Source organism: Scardinius erythrophthalmus (genome assembly GCF_964197995.2).
Source record: "Scardinius erythrophthalmus genome assembly, chromosome: 6".
Classification (NCBI taxonomy): domain Eukaryota; kingdom Metazoa; phylum Chordata; class Actinopteri; order Cypriniformes; family Leuciscidae; genus Scardinius; species Scardinius erythrophthalmus.
The window spans coordinates 19436036-19455134 of record NC_138226.1 but is presented as its reverse complement, the minus strand read 5'-3'; the positions used below and the strand labels follow the sequence as shown (position 1 = coordinate 19455134).

The 19099-nt window shown below is 36.9% G+C and overlaps 2 protein-coding genes across 5 annotated transcripts in view; both read right to left on the bottom strand.

Moving 5' to 3' along the window:
• LOC308691794 (uncharacterized protein) overlaps nucleotides 1-3251 on the bottom strand; it is a gene marked incomplete at its 5' end in the record, with an annotated part of 8231 nt that extends 4980 nt beyond the window's left edge. The window contains one exon of the mRNA XM_081367355.1: nucleotides 3204-3251. Within this exon, the coding sequence (XP_081223481.1) occupies nucleotides 3204-3251 (48 nt within the window). The remainder of the gene's footprint in view (nucleotides 1-3203) is intronic.
• Nucleotides 3252-5504: 2253 nt separating this feature from the next.
• Nucleotides 5505-15060, bottom strand: LOC308692723 (uncharacterized protein). 4 transcript variants are annotated; one of them, XM_081369027.1, is made up of 9 exons: nucleotides 13405-14089; nucleotides 12398-12877; nucleotides 11320-11485; nucleotides 10094-10576; nucleotides 9171-9215; nucleotides 7244-7285; nucleotides 6271-6338; nucleotides 5949-5992; nucleotides 5505-5693 (listed from the first exon to the last, which is right to left on the bottom strand). In XM_081369027.1, the coding sequence occupies exons 2-9, from the start codon at nucleotides 12608-12610 to the stop codon at nucleotides 5630-5632; spliced, it is 1125 nt and encodes a 374-aa protein (XP_081225153.1). In that variant the 5' UTR covers nucleotides 12611-12877; nucleotides 13405-14089; the 3' UTR covers nucleotides 5505-5629. The 4 variants fall into 4 exon arrangements, with proteins under 4 accessions (XP_081225153.1, XP_081225152.1, XP_081225155.1 ...); XM_081369026.1 differs by having other exon boundaries at nucleotides 12398-15060; XM_081369029.1 differs by lacking the exon at nucleotides 6271-6338 and having other exon boundaries at nucleotides 5611-5693.
• Nucleotides 15061-19099: the final 4039 nt, after the last annotated feature.

Sequence of the window (19099 nt, the reverse complement as noted above, 5' to 3'; positions counted from 1 at the left end):
GGTTATGTAGAGAGGTTTAGATAAAGGGGTTAGAGTGATTAATTATCAGTATCTAACCTGACGAAAATGTATTTATTCAGTGTTGTCTACATTATATTGCATCTGCAGATGCATTGTGGACTTTTGTAAAGATACGTTTTAGCCATTAACTTTTACATCATTATATTCAAATTGCAAACACATGAGGAGAGTCTCCGCATGAAAGACCCACGACTGGCAGATCAACGTGCAACTACATTTCTCTCCGAAACGGTAGAAAATAAAATTAGATTGAATGGAGAATTTTAACAAGATGATTGACAGGGCAGTTAACGGTGACATGATGCACGCGACAGATCTGTCCATTAAGATGACAAAGTAGTATGTCCCAAAGCTAGTATGTCCTAAATTTAGTAAGCACATTGCACAGTTCAATGAAGATGCACAAACCTACCAGTATAGGTGCACCAATCTTAGCCAAAAATGTCAACTTAGCATGTATGATATTACCAGATGTAATTACTGGGCTCACATGATATTTGGGTAGTGTATTCATACTCTTTTAAGAGAGACTCCCCTTGATTGTGGTGACCCTGTGACCTTTCCTTTTGCACCAACATCAGGCCAAACTTTTGACTTGCATACAACAAATGTTATGAACCAATTTTTGTATTTTGCTGAGCAATGAATCATGTCATTTTTGTTGACCTCATGACATTCCCTGTAGCACAACCATTAGACCAGAATGTAAAATTTGACATTGTATTTGATATTGTCTAATTGTGCAGATTGCCATGAAATCTTGTAAGCACATGATGACTTTGGTGACCTCATGACCATTCCTTTATCATCACATTTAGGCCATGATGTAAAAACTCATTCTTGATTACTTGCATTTCTCCACATTTACTTATTCTGCGGTGCAGCAGCAGTGTCTGTGTCTGTCTATGTCATTTTTTTTTTCAGAGGCTGCCTATGGATCGCTATTTGATTGAGTGTATTATACTGTAGGATATAACTGTTGTGTAATTTTATATTACTGCACAGATGCATTATAGTATGTAACAGAAAAATACACTGTTTTTTTGTTATGATTATTCTTTATTGTATATTATTACAGATGACTTGATTCTCTTTTCTGCTGGAGCTTTTCAAGTGAACTTAACCTCACAGTCCAGTGTTTTTTAAATACAGCCTTATGGCTTGTTTGACAAATATGCATTTGGTGTATTTTCAGTAGTATTGTTGTAAAAGACAAGAAATAAAGTATTTCCAAAGATGAGCATTTTATGTTTTTTTCTTTTTCATCCATTATTATTGAAAAATAAGATTTTATATTTTTATGGTTGATAAAAGTCAATAGCTGGAGAAAAAAAACATCACGTATTTATATGTGGAATTTTTTTTAATTTAACATCACACTGCATTATTAATTCATTACTTTAATGCATGTCTTTTTACTTATTTTCAAACCAACCTGGCTTGTAATTAAACAAGATCGATCTAGTATAATAAGTAATGTGTATCTAAGGTGTGTTAAGGCATGTTACAGTTTTACTCGATTGCTGAAACACTAACCCTAACCCTAAAATTTCAAAACCATAACACCATTCATCAAAAAGCACACCCTTTTCCCCAAACTATAAACACTATTCCCCAGTTTTGACACATGAGTAAGATTTCTTGAACTTTCACTGCAAAACTTTACACACATATCCCTTCATTTATCATTGCCGTACACAATGTTGTAATTTAGAAAGCACTAGCATTCAGCACAGCTTCAGCTCAATTAGCACACAATCACCCAGGAGGAAACACAAAGAGTCAAAACTGGTCACACAGCAATCGAGAACCTTCAATATATCGATGAAAGGGATAAGATGAGAGGGGGAGGAGAAGGGGGAGGGCAAAAAGACAAGCAGTCTCAGATGAGATTTGTGCCTTTTTAGTTGACCATGTTCTTGTCCATGGTAGGCTATGACTAAGGAGGCTGGGCGACGAGTACAGCCAAACTTGAGAGTCACTTCACCGTCGCTTCCATTACAGTTTTTCTCAATTGTTTACACACAAATACTGGTACTTGAGACACAATGAGCACAACATGTAACGCATTCACGAACCCCCTGAACCAATTCTGCGAAACTACAAGGACAATTCCTGCTTTACACTCAAATTGCAGTTCTAAAACCATTTTCAAAACACTACACACAATTCTCTGCTTATGGCACAATTTTCATGCAGAAAATCTCTTGTTTTCACAAGGAACACACTGCCATTCAAATATGCACACTGACTCTTCATATGGGCAAACACCCGTCACACAGTTTTACAATTAACAATCAGAGCTTTAGCATAAAAGAGCAACAGGTCAGCTCTTCAATGGGGCAATGGATGCCAACATTTTTTACTGTAAATGTACACAGGCAATTCTTCTGTTGTTTTGTATGTAGACAACTCTATGTACAACTTTTTAATTGGTTGGGATGTACACTGTGTACATTGTTTTTGTGGGAACAATAAAATGTATTTGTTACCGTGTATTTGTGTGTTCTGAGTATAAAAACAATATTCTCAGATATTTTACAACATTTATGTATGTACTGTCTGTAGTAAGTGTAACACTGAACAAGAAAATACCTAAGTCATTATGATGGATGGAGAAGAAGTGTTTTCCATTCATCATAGTGTTTTACACTGAACACATCAGTGTTCAACTGGTTCTTATAAATGTCTATTCATATGATGGTTTGTGTGTGTCATTTGAAAACAAAATACCATTTTGAGAAGAAATAACATTGTTTTGAATGTAAAGTTTCATTTTGCAGGAGAATTGAGGGGTTTTGCCCATTGTGTGTGTGTTTTTTGATTTGTGTGTAGAGTTCTGAGAATATGAGGCATGCTTTCAGAAAATGTGTGTAAACAATCAAGAAAAACTGTATCAGAAACTTCAGGGAGGAAAAAAGGTACAGTAGGGGTCAGACTGCTCTCTACTGTAACTTTTGAGTGCTGTACTCTGTGCTGTGACTACACATACTGTACATGTATGGTGGCTGTTGCACTATACTACTTTAATGAAAAGAAATGCATCAAATTGCCTCACATACAGATATATGCTTCCATTTTATAAAAAGGATGCATTATCAGTGCTTCTAATTTTGTAGGACACGATGGATTGGAAGAAGTCTGCCTGCACATTTCATTTCATGCGTCCCAGGGGATTTTACCCCCAATGACTGGTTAGGACCAAAGATGGGATGCTGGAGCAGAATCATCTTTATTGGTGTTATTTGGTGTATTGTTTTGTATTAAGGAATGAAAAAAAAAAAATTTTTGTTGTGTTTGAATTTTTGAATTTTTGAATTTTTGTTGTGTTCATCATGTGAAAACGTTTTTGAAGGAGAGAACCACAACCAACATCGCTTGCGTATTACCGCATTAGTTTTTGTAGTATTGGTTTGCATGTAGCCTATCTCACCAGTGTGTATTGTAGAGTGTGTTTGTTTTTGAGATTCTACATGGCTCCTAAAAAAACTACAGTTTGTGTATATAGTGATAGTAATGATCAAAATAAAAAAAAATCGCTAGGATCTCAGGTCATTAAGTATATTTAACTGATATTGTAGTTGTAGGACAACCATCAGGGCCATCTCCAATGTACGCTATTTATAAACTACAATTCCCACAAGAGACGCGCCATAGAACTTCTTACAAAGTGTACAAATCAGCCACCATACTTGTAGTTCTTCTGGTTTCCCGACCAGGGTTATAAAAATGTGTCTTTACTATTATATATATCAAGAAACATACATTATACAGCCAAAACATACATTATGCTGCATTTAGATGATCAGGGTGAAACAAAATCGCCAGGATTTAACATCTGTGGTTTTAGCTGGTAGGCTATAGGCTGTAGCCTACAGTAGAAATGAATTCGAGTTTGTCGGCGGGAGTTTAGTCCTTCAAAGAGCGACCTTTAATTTTTTATTATTATTATTTAATTATGGCCTCCACGTGTTTGTTTTGCCCCCTGCCCTGATGAATGTAATAAACTGCTGTGTATAAATATGTCAGCATTAGGAGACAAAATGTGCGATATACTGTCCAGATCAAGACCTTCACAATAAATCAATATTTGTCTTTTAACTAGTGACAAAAACTGTTCTATTCTAGAAGCTAAAATCATGGTGATCCATGTATCTTTATAATTAAATCAGTGTGTGTGTGTGTGTGTGAGAGAGAGAGAGAGAGAGAGAGAGAGAGAGAGAGAGAGAGAGAGAGAGAGAGAGAGAGAGAGATCACGTGTGTGAGAGAGATCAAAGTGTGACAGATGGAACTGGTACTTCAGCCAACAAGCGGCTCCGCACAGTTCTATGCTTTATCTTTTGAAATATATAAAACCATTTATTTTATTTGGATTAAATATGCATGTTTTTTTCATCAGATTTACCAATTGTTATAATTTGTTTGTGCTGGTCAATTATGAACAATAGATAAAACTGAACTGCAAGCAAAAACTTGGGGCCGAGGGGTCACTGTTTCAAATATTTGAGGGGCTCCTCCCCAAACAAATGTAACCTCACTCCAATTTTTTTATAAAACTTGAAGGCCCTGATTAAATTATATATAGGCTACATTTTCATTTAAAAAGAATCCACTTGTAAAGTTAAACAAATTCCACATATAAATATACTCAATGAAGGTTGTTTCTTTTGTCTCAACCACATCATCATATTGTTTTGAATTTGATGTATGGAAAAGTAAAAACAAAAATTATCATCTTTTGCAAGTGTTATCATAGTGTATTTGTGGTCTTTCACAAAAATATAAGTGAAAATACACCAAATGCTTATGTATTGCTTTATTACTCACAAGAGGCTTAAAGGGTGATCAAACAAATTTATTGACAAGGTGCATGACAAGTAGAAACTATATAGTCTTTGGCAATTGGAACACATCGAAACATCGTTCTTTTAAAGGTGTACTGTAGAGAAATGCATGATATGAAGAGGGATATCCCCTACATGGAGCCGACACTGGTGGTGGTGAAGGGGTGAGTAGCAATGCTGAGATCTGGATGAATGTGGAGCTCTTCTCCTGATGAGCACAGCGGAGGGACCTATGACACGATTGGCTCAAGAGGGTTGAGAAGAAAATACATTTGGTTTAAGACGTAAAACGCCCAGTCAGCTGATGAGTTTGGAGTAGAAGAGAGTGAGAGAGAATGTAAAAGATATAAAGTAATGAGTGAGTATAAAGAAGGTCAGTCTTATTTGTTGAACTTCATATTTAAGCTTCATGTCAAACAAGCCATAAGGCTGTATTTCTTAACAGTGCACAGTGAGGTTAAGTGAACTTTGAAAAGCACAGACAACAGAACATGAAATCAAGTTACGCGTCAACTGTAATAAAATAAAAGTGCAATGTATAATCATGAAATATGAAAACATGCTTTTGAATAACATCTGAAGAAGAAAATTCAGTTGGATTAAGTACATTTCTAGTACAGCCCTCTCGAGATTAAACTCCAGGTCACATTCTTGGAGATTTTCACCTTTTCATTACTACAGAAAGATGAGATACGACTTCAAATGCAAAACAGAAACAATTGAATAAATACGCTGAAACCAAAATGGAGTTCAAAACATACATTTTATTTATTTTCATTATTTCGGAGAGAATCCTTTGGCTGCCAGGACTGGGCCCACTGCTCACCACTAAAAACAGAAGGGAATTTTTAGGGAATAACAGTTTAATTTTCCATCTATGAAGGACCACCACCTTCATGCATGCATTAATGGTGGTGGTCCTTCATAGATGGAAAATGAAACTGTTATAGTTCTGTAATGATGTGTGCTTTACACTTGTTATAATGCTTGTTTAATCTGAAACAGAACGGATTAATAGAAAAAGTATTGTAGCCAACCCCCCTATCTCTAATTCATAAAGCAGAAGAACAGAGAAATACTTACCATACTGGACAGGGCTCCCAGTCAACCAACATTTCTGCTTTGCCCTATCAAGAAAAATAAATAAATAATTCCATTCTTAGCATAAGGCTATTATGTCTGGTTATAGGCACTGAGTTTCATTGATACAATGGGTCATTATTTTCAGTAGACACTCCTTTCTAAACTGTAATTCAAAAAAGACCAAACACATAAAAAGCATCTACCTAACAATTATGGTATGTATACTGTAATATGTATTTGCCAACTCACAAGGAAGTTTCTAAATCCTATATTGCACTCTGCATACTGCCTACACTCTGCAGTTCCTTTATGACTGTCTAACCTTTCTCACTCTTTCTCTTACTACACTCCTGATGGGGAAAGCCTCTAGGCGAGTGTGGTAGGAGCAATCTGTGAACAAAAACACGTTTCAAATACTTATTAGTTAGTTTAGGAACAAAATAAACACAACTATGAAGACTTACAACTATGAATCACTTTGTGATTTTCTAGGCTGATATGGCTAGGAACTATACTCTCATTCCTGCGTAATAATCAAGAAACTTTGCTGCCGTACCATGAGTCCAGCAGACGTAATGATATGACGCAGCGCCTGAAAATAGTCCCCAGCTCGGTAGACTAGGGTCGACCATTTTCAGGCGCTGCTACATATTACTGTATTTTGACTGTACAACTATGGGGGAGTTGTAAAATGAGCCTATTTCCAAAAAAAGTGGAGTATCCCTTTAAGTAGGGAGCAGACTTGCAAGGATGACAACAAGTGATGTTTATCACTAATCAAAACATGTACCATGGAACCAAATCACTAATTTCCAATGTGGTATGCTTGCTTGAATAACCATACTACTGCTAAGCCACAGCTCACAACTGAGAATACTCCACTGCTGCTGCTTCTACTACTACAATGCATTTTGGTCAAATTAGACTAATTAAGCCTGTTGGATTTTATAGGTTGTCAATTGTACTAATCTCACTATTACTATTATGTACTACTATTATTATTATTATTATTATTATTACTATTCTATATCTATTATGAATAATCATGGTTATGTGTGCTACGCTGGACTAGCTGGACTGGTCAAGACATTTACATATTGTTGCCCTGTTGCGGGTCGCTAAGTCGCTTTGGATAAAAGCTTTTGCTAAATGATTAAATAAATAAATAAAATTTTGACTAATTGTCTGTTTTAAGTAGTTAAAAAAAAGCAATGGAACTATAGCAAATAAACCGGGGTAAAAGTTGCAATGTATAGCAAAGTATCAATCATTGCATTTACATGCAATGCACTTACTCTTTTGTGACCTTTTCCTTTCCGGCATATGCCTTGGTCCCCCTGTGAGAAAAAACAAAAAACAAAAAAACACATTTACATTAATTAGACAAAATGCACTTTGTAATGTCTTTTCAACATAAATATGTGTCCCTGACTCCCTGGTGTGTCTAGAGAGTAGAGACCCCTGAAATATGGAAAAAGACCATCCTCTATTTCAGTTAATGTGTCTGCAAACACGCTGTTTATATTTGGCTCCACATTTTACATGACATGCAGGCTGAGGCTCATTAGAATAGTAATCATAGTAGGCTTATAGAATACTCCATCTAAAACGACTCGTTTCAGACAGGGTCTGCATAAAGGACCAGTTCAAGATAAATAAGGATTTTTTTTTAAGGATAATGCAAAGCTACTCTAGTGGACTATCAGAACAAAAATATAGAACTGGAAATTAGCATAATAGGTCCCCTTTAAATTCTATTTGCGTAATTCATTTATTTACTTAAAGGGTTAGTTCACCCAAATATGAAAATTCTGTCAGTAATTACTCACCCTCATGTTGTTCTTCCAACCCCGTAAGACCTTCGTTCATCTTCGGATCACAAATTAAGATATTTTTGATTAAATCTGAGAGCTGGATCACATTTCCATAGGCTACTAAGGGATTGAAACTTGCTGGCCCAGAAAATGTATTAAAGAGATTGTTAATATAGTCCAAGTGACTCCAGTTGCTCAATCTTAAAGGAGTCATAACCTGTAATTTTCACTTTTCCACGAGAATCAATGTATGTTATGATTGCCTAACGATTATACACTGGCCGGGAAGCCGATATTTAAAAGTGAAGCGTTTGTTTACCCCAGGATTCATCAACCAGCAAGCGTGCACGCGCACTCAAATACGAGATTTTAATTTCAGCCCCGACTTGACGTCATGACGGGGCAGGATATACCATATATGGACACCGCAGACCTATGCCGCGGGAAGCCTGCCCTGCCCCTTACCCCCTCATATTCAATTCAGTCGCGAAAGATGCAGAAACGTAGTGCACACGTGAGTTGCTCTGTTGTTGACTGCCAGAATCAACATGTAAATGTGTTTTCTCTACCAAGAACGGACCTAGCTATCAGGGACCAGTGGATTAAATTCATTTTTAATGACGCGGTTCCTACAACCCTTCCCACTGGCTTAACGTTTGGTGTCTGTGCTAACTAAACATTTTACGCCGGAATCCTTCACAAATTTGGGGCAATATCAGGCGAAGTTGGCATCGAAGCTCGGGAAAAAGGGGCCATTTTCAACAATCAGAGACTTGCCTGCAATTGAAACGGTAAAGGCCCGTTCACACCAAGCACGATAACTATAAAGATAACGATAAAGATAACTATATATGTGTCCACACCAGCGACCGATAACGGACTTTTTATTCTAAGCACGCGCGCGCCCGGATGATCCAGATCCATTTTAAATGCGCGAGACCTTTAAATTAGAATGGATTCTGATTGGCTGTCAGTGTTTTATCGTTCGACAGCTGGAAAAAAATCGTTCTGAAAGTGATCCCTATGATATCGTTCCTCATATCTTTATCGTTATAGTTGTGGTGTGAACTCTGTTATTCTTTAATATGGAGAACGATTTTTAGAATTATATCTTTATCGTTATCTTTATAGTTATCATCCTTGGTGTGAACGGGCCTTAAGACTGTGTTTTTATTGCTCTACTGTGTGTAACAAACAGCAGCTAACTGCTAATGTGGCTATTGTATGCTAGCGGGAGTATTAGCTTCGAGGTAAACATGAATGTTGGAACAACATGAGGGAGAGTAATTACTGACAGAATTTTCATTTTTGGGTGAACTAACCCTTTAAGAGAATCTGCTTGACTAATGAGCTATGGTAACAGTTATCAGAACCACCAATAATTACCCAACAAACATTATTTACATACCTGACTTTTTCTTTTTGCGACTTGCAACTGTGCCCCTGGCTGACCCTGTGAAGACAGCAATGGGTTTGGAGAAAGAAAATTACTCATATACCAAATAAATCTTTAACTTATTATTTAAAATACTGAAAGACCACAACGTCGCACAAGTGTGGCAGTACATGTATTAATAGGTGTAAAGTACATGTAGTCTTATTGCGATTGAATTAAGGTTGCTCCATTTACTCCACGTGTTTCACTTTCTCGCTTATGTCCATCCTGTTTGTGATAATCCTAATTTGTTTCAACAAGAGCTGATCCTTCGCTGACTTGATCAAGGAACGCAAGGGGTGGGAAAATGGTGGTGTGGTTGTGAGCATGAAATGTGCTCATCAAATTTCATAGCAATCTGATAAATTGAGATATGTTGCCTTCAAGTTTAGTGTGCATGGGACACTGACATTCCCAATTATTTTGAATATTCAAATTATCCTAATATCTTTAATCTTTAATTTTGGCCAAGTAATTTCAGCATTCGATTAGTAGCATTTTTTTTTACTTTTAGATTTATAATAGACTCACAAAATTCCTTCCAAAAGCCCTAGTACAGAATCGGATAGACCATCTAATTATGTAATATCAGATCAACTTTTCTAGCAGATTATCCATGGAAAATGAGAACCTTGTGAGTTTTAATTTATCAACCAGCAAAAAAGTTATAGCATGGTGTGTTTGAGTTCATTTCCCCTACTTGACATCATGCATCCTGCATTGTGACTATTTCACATGCACACATTGCAATGTCGATGCTGAAAAGAGCCCTAACCTGCATCAAGCTCTATGGGGGAAATAAACTGGAAGTCAAGTAAATTCAAGGTAACCCATTGGTCAAACACTTTAGGCCTTTACAAATATAAACTGTAACTCTTTAAATTTGTTCTAATTACCTTGCCCCTCCATTGGGCTCGTCTGCTCCACCTGCCCCTCCACAGGGCTCGTCTGCTCCACCTGCCCCTCCACAGGGCTCGTCTGCTCCACCTGCCCCTCCACAGGGCTCGTCTGCTCCACCTGCCCCTCCACAGGGCTCGTCTGCTCCACCTGCCCCTCCACGGGGCTCGTCTGCTCCACCTGCCCCTCCACGGGGCTCGCCTGCTCCACCTGCCCCTCCACGGGGCTCGCCTGCTCCACCTGCCCCTCCACGGGGCTCGCCTGCTCCACCTGCCCCTCCACGGGGCTCGCCTGCTCCACCTGCCCCTCCACGGGGCTCGCCTGCTCCACCTGCCCCTCCACGGGGCTCGCCTGATCCACCTGCCCCTCCACGGGGCTCGCCTGCTCACCTTCTTCCGGTTGCTTGTTCTCCAATGGGTCACAGGGTGTGAGATGCAGCGTAATCAGCTGATCATCATTGCCACTGGAATCCTGGGTCCAACCTGTGCAAGTTAAACAAGTGTTGTGTTTTGCTTATTTAAAACATAGAGGTTAACCATAAGCTTGATCTGTACCTGTTTTAAGTTTTAATCTGTTTGAATCATATAGGCCTAGTCCAAATTTTGCCCAACCAGATTTGAAGGCACTTTTGATTGCAGGAGAACTATTGAGTGTCAACTGGATGTATTAGATATCTGCAATATATTTGATTGATTTCCAATGACTATAACCAATACAATATATCTTTAAGTCGGGAAAATAAAACCCAAACTGCTCATAATATCTATTCAAAAAATGACAAGTATAATGTTTGTTTACAGTCTGGGTTATGCCTCAAAGTTAGTAGCAGTGTAAGTTTTTGGTGTATCCAGCCAACATTTGATTGTTTTCTTTTTCTTTGTGTTATTTCTGGTAATGCTCTACATTTTAGCGCCGTCCTTGATATTGTTTTATTGAATATATATATATATATATATATATATATATATATATATATATATATATATATATATATATATATATATATATATATATATATATATATATATATATTATCATTTAATTCATTGACCCAGTAACCAAAACGTGTCTTTGCGAATTTCATGTGTTCAATTAGTATGTCCAGATTTTTGTGATTTACAAAAAATTAAGCTCAATGTTAAATCTCCTTTAAGATAATAAAATCTTTTGCGCTCTCAACACAAATTGTGAACTGTGACTTTAAGATACAGTGCATGCATCTCACCTTCACAAAGGTATTCATAAAATGAACCTATCTTCTGAAGGTAGTCCTGGGCATAGGCGGAGAGGGTGCAGCGAGGGGTTAATATTTCACACTTCATTTCTTTTTTTTTGGTCTCCTTTCCAAGAAGCAGAACTGGCTTGTATCCAATGGCATGGAGTTTCTCAAGCTGCAATGACAACATTGTGTATTTTTGCTGTTTAATGAAATAGAAAAACAACATAAAAAATAACTAGGAATATTAATTATTAAGAAAATATAACATTATTAATGACAGCATCCAGGTTACTGCCATTCAGGATTTTTAACCTAATAGTGAGTTTTGCTTTTGTAAAACCAAGTATGTGCAAACAGGAAGGCTCATACAGTAGAAGCAAAAAAAACAAATATATATAGAAAATAAGGTTAAAATATAACTTTTTGTAATATTAGGAGCTTGGGTTTTGCACCTACGTTGATAAGATTATGTAGCCATTGTGCAACTGGACAATGACAATCTAAAGATTTATTTTAAAAAGGCAGAACCTTAGTGATAACATGACCAAATGGGTGAATGCTGCACATATTTACAGTAGACACGTGCACATTGTTGTTTTGAGTAGTACAGTATGAATGCAGTTCATTTGTTATTTCTCATCCACTCGATAAGAAAGTTTGATTATTATATTGCAATTCTGTCACAATACATGCCTGTATTTGTTATGAACTCAAGAATTCCTGAGTATCAATTATATTTGCTGTGTGTTCAAATTTTGCTCTGGTAGATCATTAAGGTCTGTGATGTGTTATGGTGAAGATGTGTTTACTTTAGGGTATTAGCCTACCACTAAAATAAAAACTAAAAATCACAATTACATCTACCTTCAAATTTGATAGTTAAATTGTACTTTTAAATTAGTTCTGATGACACAGGGAGGACAAAGTATCATTAGAAAAAAATAATTTAACTTTATCTATATTGGCAAAAAATACTGTCTTTCTGACCTTGCGCTGGCATGCTCACTTAATAACAAATGGTACCACTGAATGTACTTCCTAGATGATCTGGAAAGTTTAATGTCATGTATGAAATTGTACGTACCAGGATATTGGCTTCATCCTTGATGGATGCAATGTTGTGGTTTTTCTTACGACCAACCACCCATTCATCTCGCTTCTCATCAAACCTCTGAAGCTTCTTCTTGAGGCGCTGCTTCTGAGGTTGCTCCTTTTTACAGTGTGAACAGACCTTTTGTGCACAAAATAAAATGCCCTGACAAAAAGGGCAGTTCTTTTTTGTAGACCCCCCCGGCATTATAACAGTCAGATACAGACAGACAGACAGACAGACAGACAGACAAAGATGGATAAGAGACAAGTAGACAAAGACAGACAGAGAGAAAAGAACGAGCAATAGATAAAGACTGTGAGATAGATGGAGAGAGAAATATAGATATTGAGAACAGAGAGAATGTGAGATATAGAAAATAAAGAAGAGATTGAGGTTGGCTCTTAAAAGTGCCTTTGGGTTTTGAAATCAGGTGTGGCTATAGGTTCGGACAGGTGATGTGTTTGACAGGATCTGCATGGAGAACAACAGAAAATGTTGATTATGTAGTGTTTATGTACCCTATTAATGACCCTAATAGTGAGTGATTCCCATTTTCTTATAAATACTTAAAATAAATAAATACAGATTCACGTTGCTCCTATTTCCTGTGCGCGTAATTTTTTTTTAAAGGCGCGCGCGCGTAACATGTGCCTGGGGTTCGACATCCCAGATTAAAAGGCAGCGTTATGTGCAGTATAAGTTTAGACCAAGTGATAATATTGTTATTACTGACACATTACAGTGACACTGTGGGTGAACCACGATGATCGAGAGAAAATTACATATTTTAGATAACTAACGTTAGAGTTAGCATGTTGAAGTTGGCTATCCATTTAGCAAGCCTAATTTCACAGGATTTTTTTCTGATAATGAGCAAACCTTGGACGGGCTTTAATTCGTTGCCCTAACGTGTAAATCATGTGAATCTAATATGGCAAATGCATCAATTATTTATAGCAAAACGTGATCGTTACGTACGAATGAGCCTAGCAACTTACCTGGAAAGTGGTTTGAGCGCAATGAGAAATCACTGAAGAAATCACCCAATTACAGGGCGGGCTGGCTCCGTCTCCATAGCAACGGAAGCTGATGATCATGGGTAATACTGGAAACAAATAAAACTGATGGCCATAACACATAGTATTGTTGAATTATCAAGCACACTTTCGCGTGTGTGTTGAAAAAAGATGAGGATATCATTAAAAGAGAATCGGTGGCGGGTCCTCAGTTTTATCTGTCGTCATCCATAGTAACGGTCGATAAGGCTCGTGGGAAATGTAGTTACTGTTAGATTTGACACGCCAAACCGATGGAAAACCGGTATTTTTCAGCAAAGAAACAGGAATATTTAGAAGCAATAGCCGTAACTCAACTTTGCACTCGCATTCAGGAATAATATACATATTTTTTTAATGTAAGGAAGCACTGACGATGGTTTACAATGTTGAGTAGCCTACCGATTATAATTTAAAAAGCAATAAAACAAGGATTAAAATCTCCTGATTAAATGATGGGCAAAGTAGCCCCTAAAGTTTTCTAAATGAATCACAAAAAAAAATAAAAATAACAATACTGTGTTTTGAAAGAAAAACGTGGTGCAGGCACGAAAAAGACGTCCCATTGAAATACATTAGATTGAAAGTCGTGCTGAGTGACACGAAAAAAGGAAGGAAATTCGTGCCCATGGACACGAATCAATTTGTGTTGAGTAGCCTATACCGAATATAAAGTAATAAAAACGAGGATTGAAATCACCTGATTAAATGTTGAGTAATGTAGCCCTTAAAGTCTGCAAAATTAATAACAATTGAGAAAAAACAATAGCCTACCGTGCTCTCGAAAAAAAACGTGGTGCAGGCACGAAAAATACGTCCCATTGAAATACATTAGATTGAAAGTCGTGCTGAGTGACACGAAAAAAAGAAGGAAATTCGTGCCTATGAACACGAATCAATAGATTCATGTTGAGTAGCCTATACCGAATATAAAGCAATAAAAACGAGGATTAAAATCACCTGATTAAATGTTGTGTAATGTAGCCCTTAAAGTCTGCAAAATTAATAACAATTGAGAAAAAACAATACGGTGCTCTCGAAAAAAAAACGTGGTGCAGGCACGAAAAATACGTCCCATTGAAATACATTGGATTGAAAGTCGTGCTGAATGACACGAAAAAAAGAAGAAAATTTGAGCCCATGGACACTAATAAATAGATTCATGTTGAGTAGCCTATACCGAATATAAAGCAATAAAAACAAGGATTAAAATCTCCTGATTAAATGTTGTGTAATGTAGCCCTTAAAGTTGGCAAAATGAATACCAATTGAGAAAAAACAACTCTCGAAAGAAAAACGTGGTGCAAGCACGAAAAATACGCCCCATTGAAATACATTAGATTGAAAGTCGTGCTGAGTGACACGAAAAAAATGAAATGCCTTTGGACACGAATAAATTCGTGTTGAGTAGCCTACCGAATAGGCTACAATACAACGAGGATTAAAATCTCCTGATTAAATGTTGAGCAATGTAGCCCTTAAATTTTGCAAAAGGAATAGCCAAACATTTGAGAAAAAAAATAGTGTGTTCTCGAAAGAAAGACGTGCAAGCACGAAAAATACGTCCCATTGAAATACATTGAATGTCGTGCTGAGTGACACGAAAAAAATAAGGATATTTGTGCCCTTGGACACGAATAAATAGATTAATGTTGAGTAGCCTACCGAATATAAAGCAATAAAAACGAGGATTAAAATCTATTGATTAAATATTGAGTAATGTAGCTCTTAAAGTTTGCAAAATGAATAACAATTGAGAAAAAAAACAATACTGTGCTCTCGAAAGAAAAACGTGGTGCAGGCACGAAAAATACGTCCCATTGAAATACATTAGATTGAAAGTCGTGCTGAGTGACACGAAAAAATGGGGAAAATCGTGTCCACGAACACGAATCAATAGATTAAATTTCGTGACTATGTCACGAACTGCCGTGAGACTGGGTTGTCACTACAGATGCAGTGTGTCTTTCCTACGAGCCCTTTAAGAATGAGCTGCCGTGGCTATGTCGCACTCAGTCACTTTATAACCCAGAGAAGCAGGAAGGGTCAAAGGTTAGATCTCATTCTATCAACCTCTCTCTCTCTCTGTTTTTTTTTTTTTAAATCTAAAGCGGTTTAAGGCTTTTTGATCGATTTTTTCCCCTGCTCTACTTAAAACTAACAATTGTCTAAATACACATGATTTTTCACTGAACTAAAATAAAATACAAATAAAATGATCTGGGATTTTAAAATTAAATGTATTAATTGTAGCGTTATACACATATAGTAGGCATATACATTTAGGTTTGCACAAGAACAAGGCTGACAAAAAGAGTTACAAAGGCTTGATTTATTTGGGTGGGTGTAAAACTCAAATTTTCCTTAAACATTTCTTAGAATATTTTGAGAGAACACCATGTAAATAAGATTTGTCTTTGTGTTTGATTTCAAGTAAAAAAAAAAACGTTGGACTTTCTAGAATCCTCTTCGTTAGGATACCTCATGTGCATGGAGTTTCCACGTAGAAATAGGGCACAAGCTAGGGTCATCTTACAGTTTGTTCCTCTCACAACAGTAAATTAATCTATATTAACTTTAAAAACTTGCATCGGTATCTGCGGCATGTCAATTGCAATCATTTTACCTCTCAAGGCAGAGAAAGATTAACCACAACTATGAATATTCATTTATCTGCTTAATTTATTCGGCAGCGTTCCTACGAGTGGGACACAATGAGAGGCAGATTTGAATCACTATCTTGTCACAATGTCATTTCATATTTGAAAAGAGGAAGAGATGGTCATTTAACTCACAAATAAAGTGCCATCTAATTAGATCAGACAAGTACAATGAGTTGCAATACTTAAACTCGGATAAAACAGAGAGACTACGGACATCTCAGAAAGGTCTGTGATAAGACTGAATGGTCAATTCAGCACTGCCAAATGAGGTCTCCTTAGGTTATCTTGGATAAATTACTTTACTCTGCTGACACAAACAATACAGAACTGCCAAATCTCTCATATGCGCCATTGTCTGGGGTGGAGCGCAACCTTTTTCAGGCCGTGGTGAGCGACTTAAATGGGGCAGCTCTTTTTTTTGAGCACTTCGGTGAAAGAGACATGTGAAATCTGCAAAGTTTGTGTTGTAAGGCCAAGGCACTGAGATAGTTTTCTTTATGTGAGTATTTAAAGTCCTACTTAAAACAAATTTGTGTCCTCCCATGTGGCATGGCATCTAAGACCCAGAAGATGAGATGCATCTGTACTCTAAATAAGGCTCCTTGAGGGCGCGATGAATCTCTGCATGGAGCAAAAACAGAGTGGCTTACATCCAAACACTAACGCAAGACAGTTATGCAGTATTCCCCTTTTCTTTTTCACACACTACACTAAATAGTATGCTACAGTGCGGCTTAACATCAACACTCTCATTGAAATCAAATAAGTTATTTTTCTGCGCGGGGAACTGATTTGTTTTTCCACCGAGGATTCTGTAGTGCAAACAAACAAGAAGAGCACACACACAAAAAAATGTTTGAATACAAAAATAAAGTTATGATAAAAAGCATTGTGATTAATAAGGCCTCCACATACCCCACAGCCATTGAATGTCATCACTTAGTACTGCATGTGACTGGTGTTGTTGAAACGGTTTCATTTTCTCATGGGACCTCTGTTCCGTTGGTTTAAATGCAGTAAGCCAGCTGTTGACTAATGGTGATTCAAGCACTGTATATTCTCACTATATAACAGCACTGGGGAGCCATTGAGACTTGGCCGATTAAAGCTGACTTTGAGCGATATGTGTCTCGTACATTGATACGAAACGTACCTGCCAGTCACTCCAATATCCTCTGAACAAAGTAGACTTCTTGAAAAAAAATATTGAAATAGGATTCAATAAAGTAGATGTAAAAAGTGACAGATTTCTACCGTCAACACTAATAAACTCTTTTTTGATCAAATATCTGTTTTTGTGATTTCTGAGAACTTTGGCATACTTCATTTCACTTTTTGTACAACTCAACGGGGTTTCACTACAGGCTGTAATGGCCCATGGAGATATTCTTCCACATTAAAATCATATTGTTATGGTGCTCAAAAATCTGCCAAAATCTCCATGATGTCCCTTGAGTTTTTATTTGAGCCACTTCTTCTCCTTTCTCTGCTGGAAACCCCGTGATCAGAGGAAACCCAGACACATTGATCCAAACTGAAACAAAATGTTTATTGTAAGGCTCTGTATTGAAAATAGGGTTTACATGGTGGAGTGTTGTCTATAAAAGTCATAAAAACAAAGGAGGGATGTGGCTCCCAGAGCGCTTGGACATTAGCGCAGGAAATGGAACAAGGTCAGAAAATTAAAAGTGCAATTTTCCGGTTCTCATTTTCCTAATTCATTGCAGCTTAAGCTGTTCTCTGCTAAGGCTGGTCGGAAGGAAGGAAGAGGTTTTGGCTTCGACCAGTGGTCTCTTAGCAATAGCACAAATCCGTTTGAACCAACGTGCTGGTGTCCTTGTGGCATCCTCCTTTTTTTTTCTTTTTTTTGAAGAATGGAGGCTTCAAGTTGTTGATGAACACACAATGAACCATGTTAGTTTAGAGCTGCTACTGCTGAGAAACTGACAATAAACAACAAGTCTGTAGTTACAATAAAACTCAAAGGATGAATGTCACTTTGAGGTTCTTATTTACTTATTTACTGGGCTCTGAACTTCCTCGAAAATGACTGTTGACCTATGCATTATGGCTGGGAATCGATTAAAAAATAGTCATATAAATCTGTGATTTAATCACAGTAACACAACGGGTTAGCATTTTAGCACTTCCGGTACCATCATCCCAAAGTCAAAGGGTTTTTTTTAATGGGATTTTGGTTAAAAGCCTGTCTGTGGTTAACACAAGGTCAAGATAATTTCAAGTTTTATGACATAAATCACACCAGTAATACCGCACTCTTGAATTTTGAATGCTTCTACGTATCTTGAAAAAGGCAGTTGCTAACAAGTTGCTAAATGGGACTAAAGACGTTGTCAGGGACATTAAACGTCATATAATCACGCTCTTGCAAACTATTCTAACTCACACTTTCAGGGAAAATGTTTTTTAATAAAGGAATCTTAGTGGTGGTGACGTTGAAGTCGAGAGACCGTGATGTAGCCTAGTTCGTTTACAGCATACATTTAGCTTTTTGTTTCTGGCGATTGTATTTGTGCTTTAAAATTCATAAAAGTTGTGCTCATTTGTGAAAATTATTTGATATTATTTAATTTTATAAAATTATGATATTAAGTTATAAAAATGTAAAGATGCAAATTTAGAATCAACATAATAAAGAGAATAAAGAAAATTTAATTTTCTGAATCAGAGAAAGATATGGAAAGAGCTACTGTATAATTTTCTATGCTATTCTGCGAAACATTCCTGCATTTGCATATAGCCTCCAACCATTGCTTCAGTGACATCATTTAAAAAAAAAAAAAAAATTCTCATCAAATGAAGTCATTTTATAATTTCATAATTTAAGTATTTGGAAACATAACAAAGTGAGTATTATTTTAGGAGAACAGTGTCATACTGAAAAGGAATTTTGTCACCATTTAGCATTTAGGCCATGTTTCCCAGGAAATCTATAAAAACCACTGAAGTGTCAA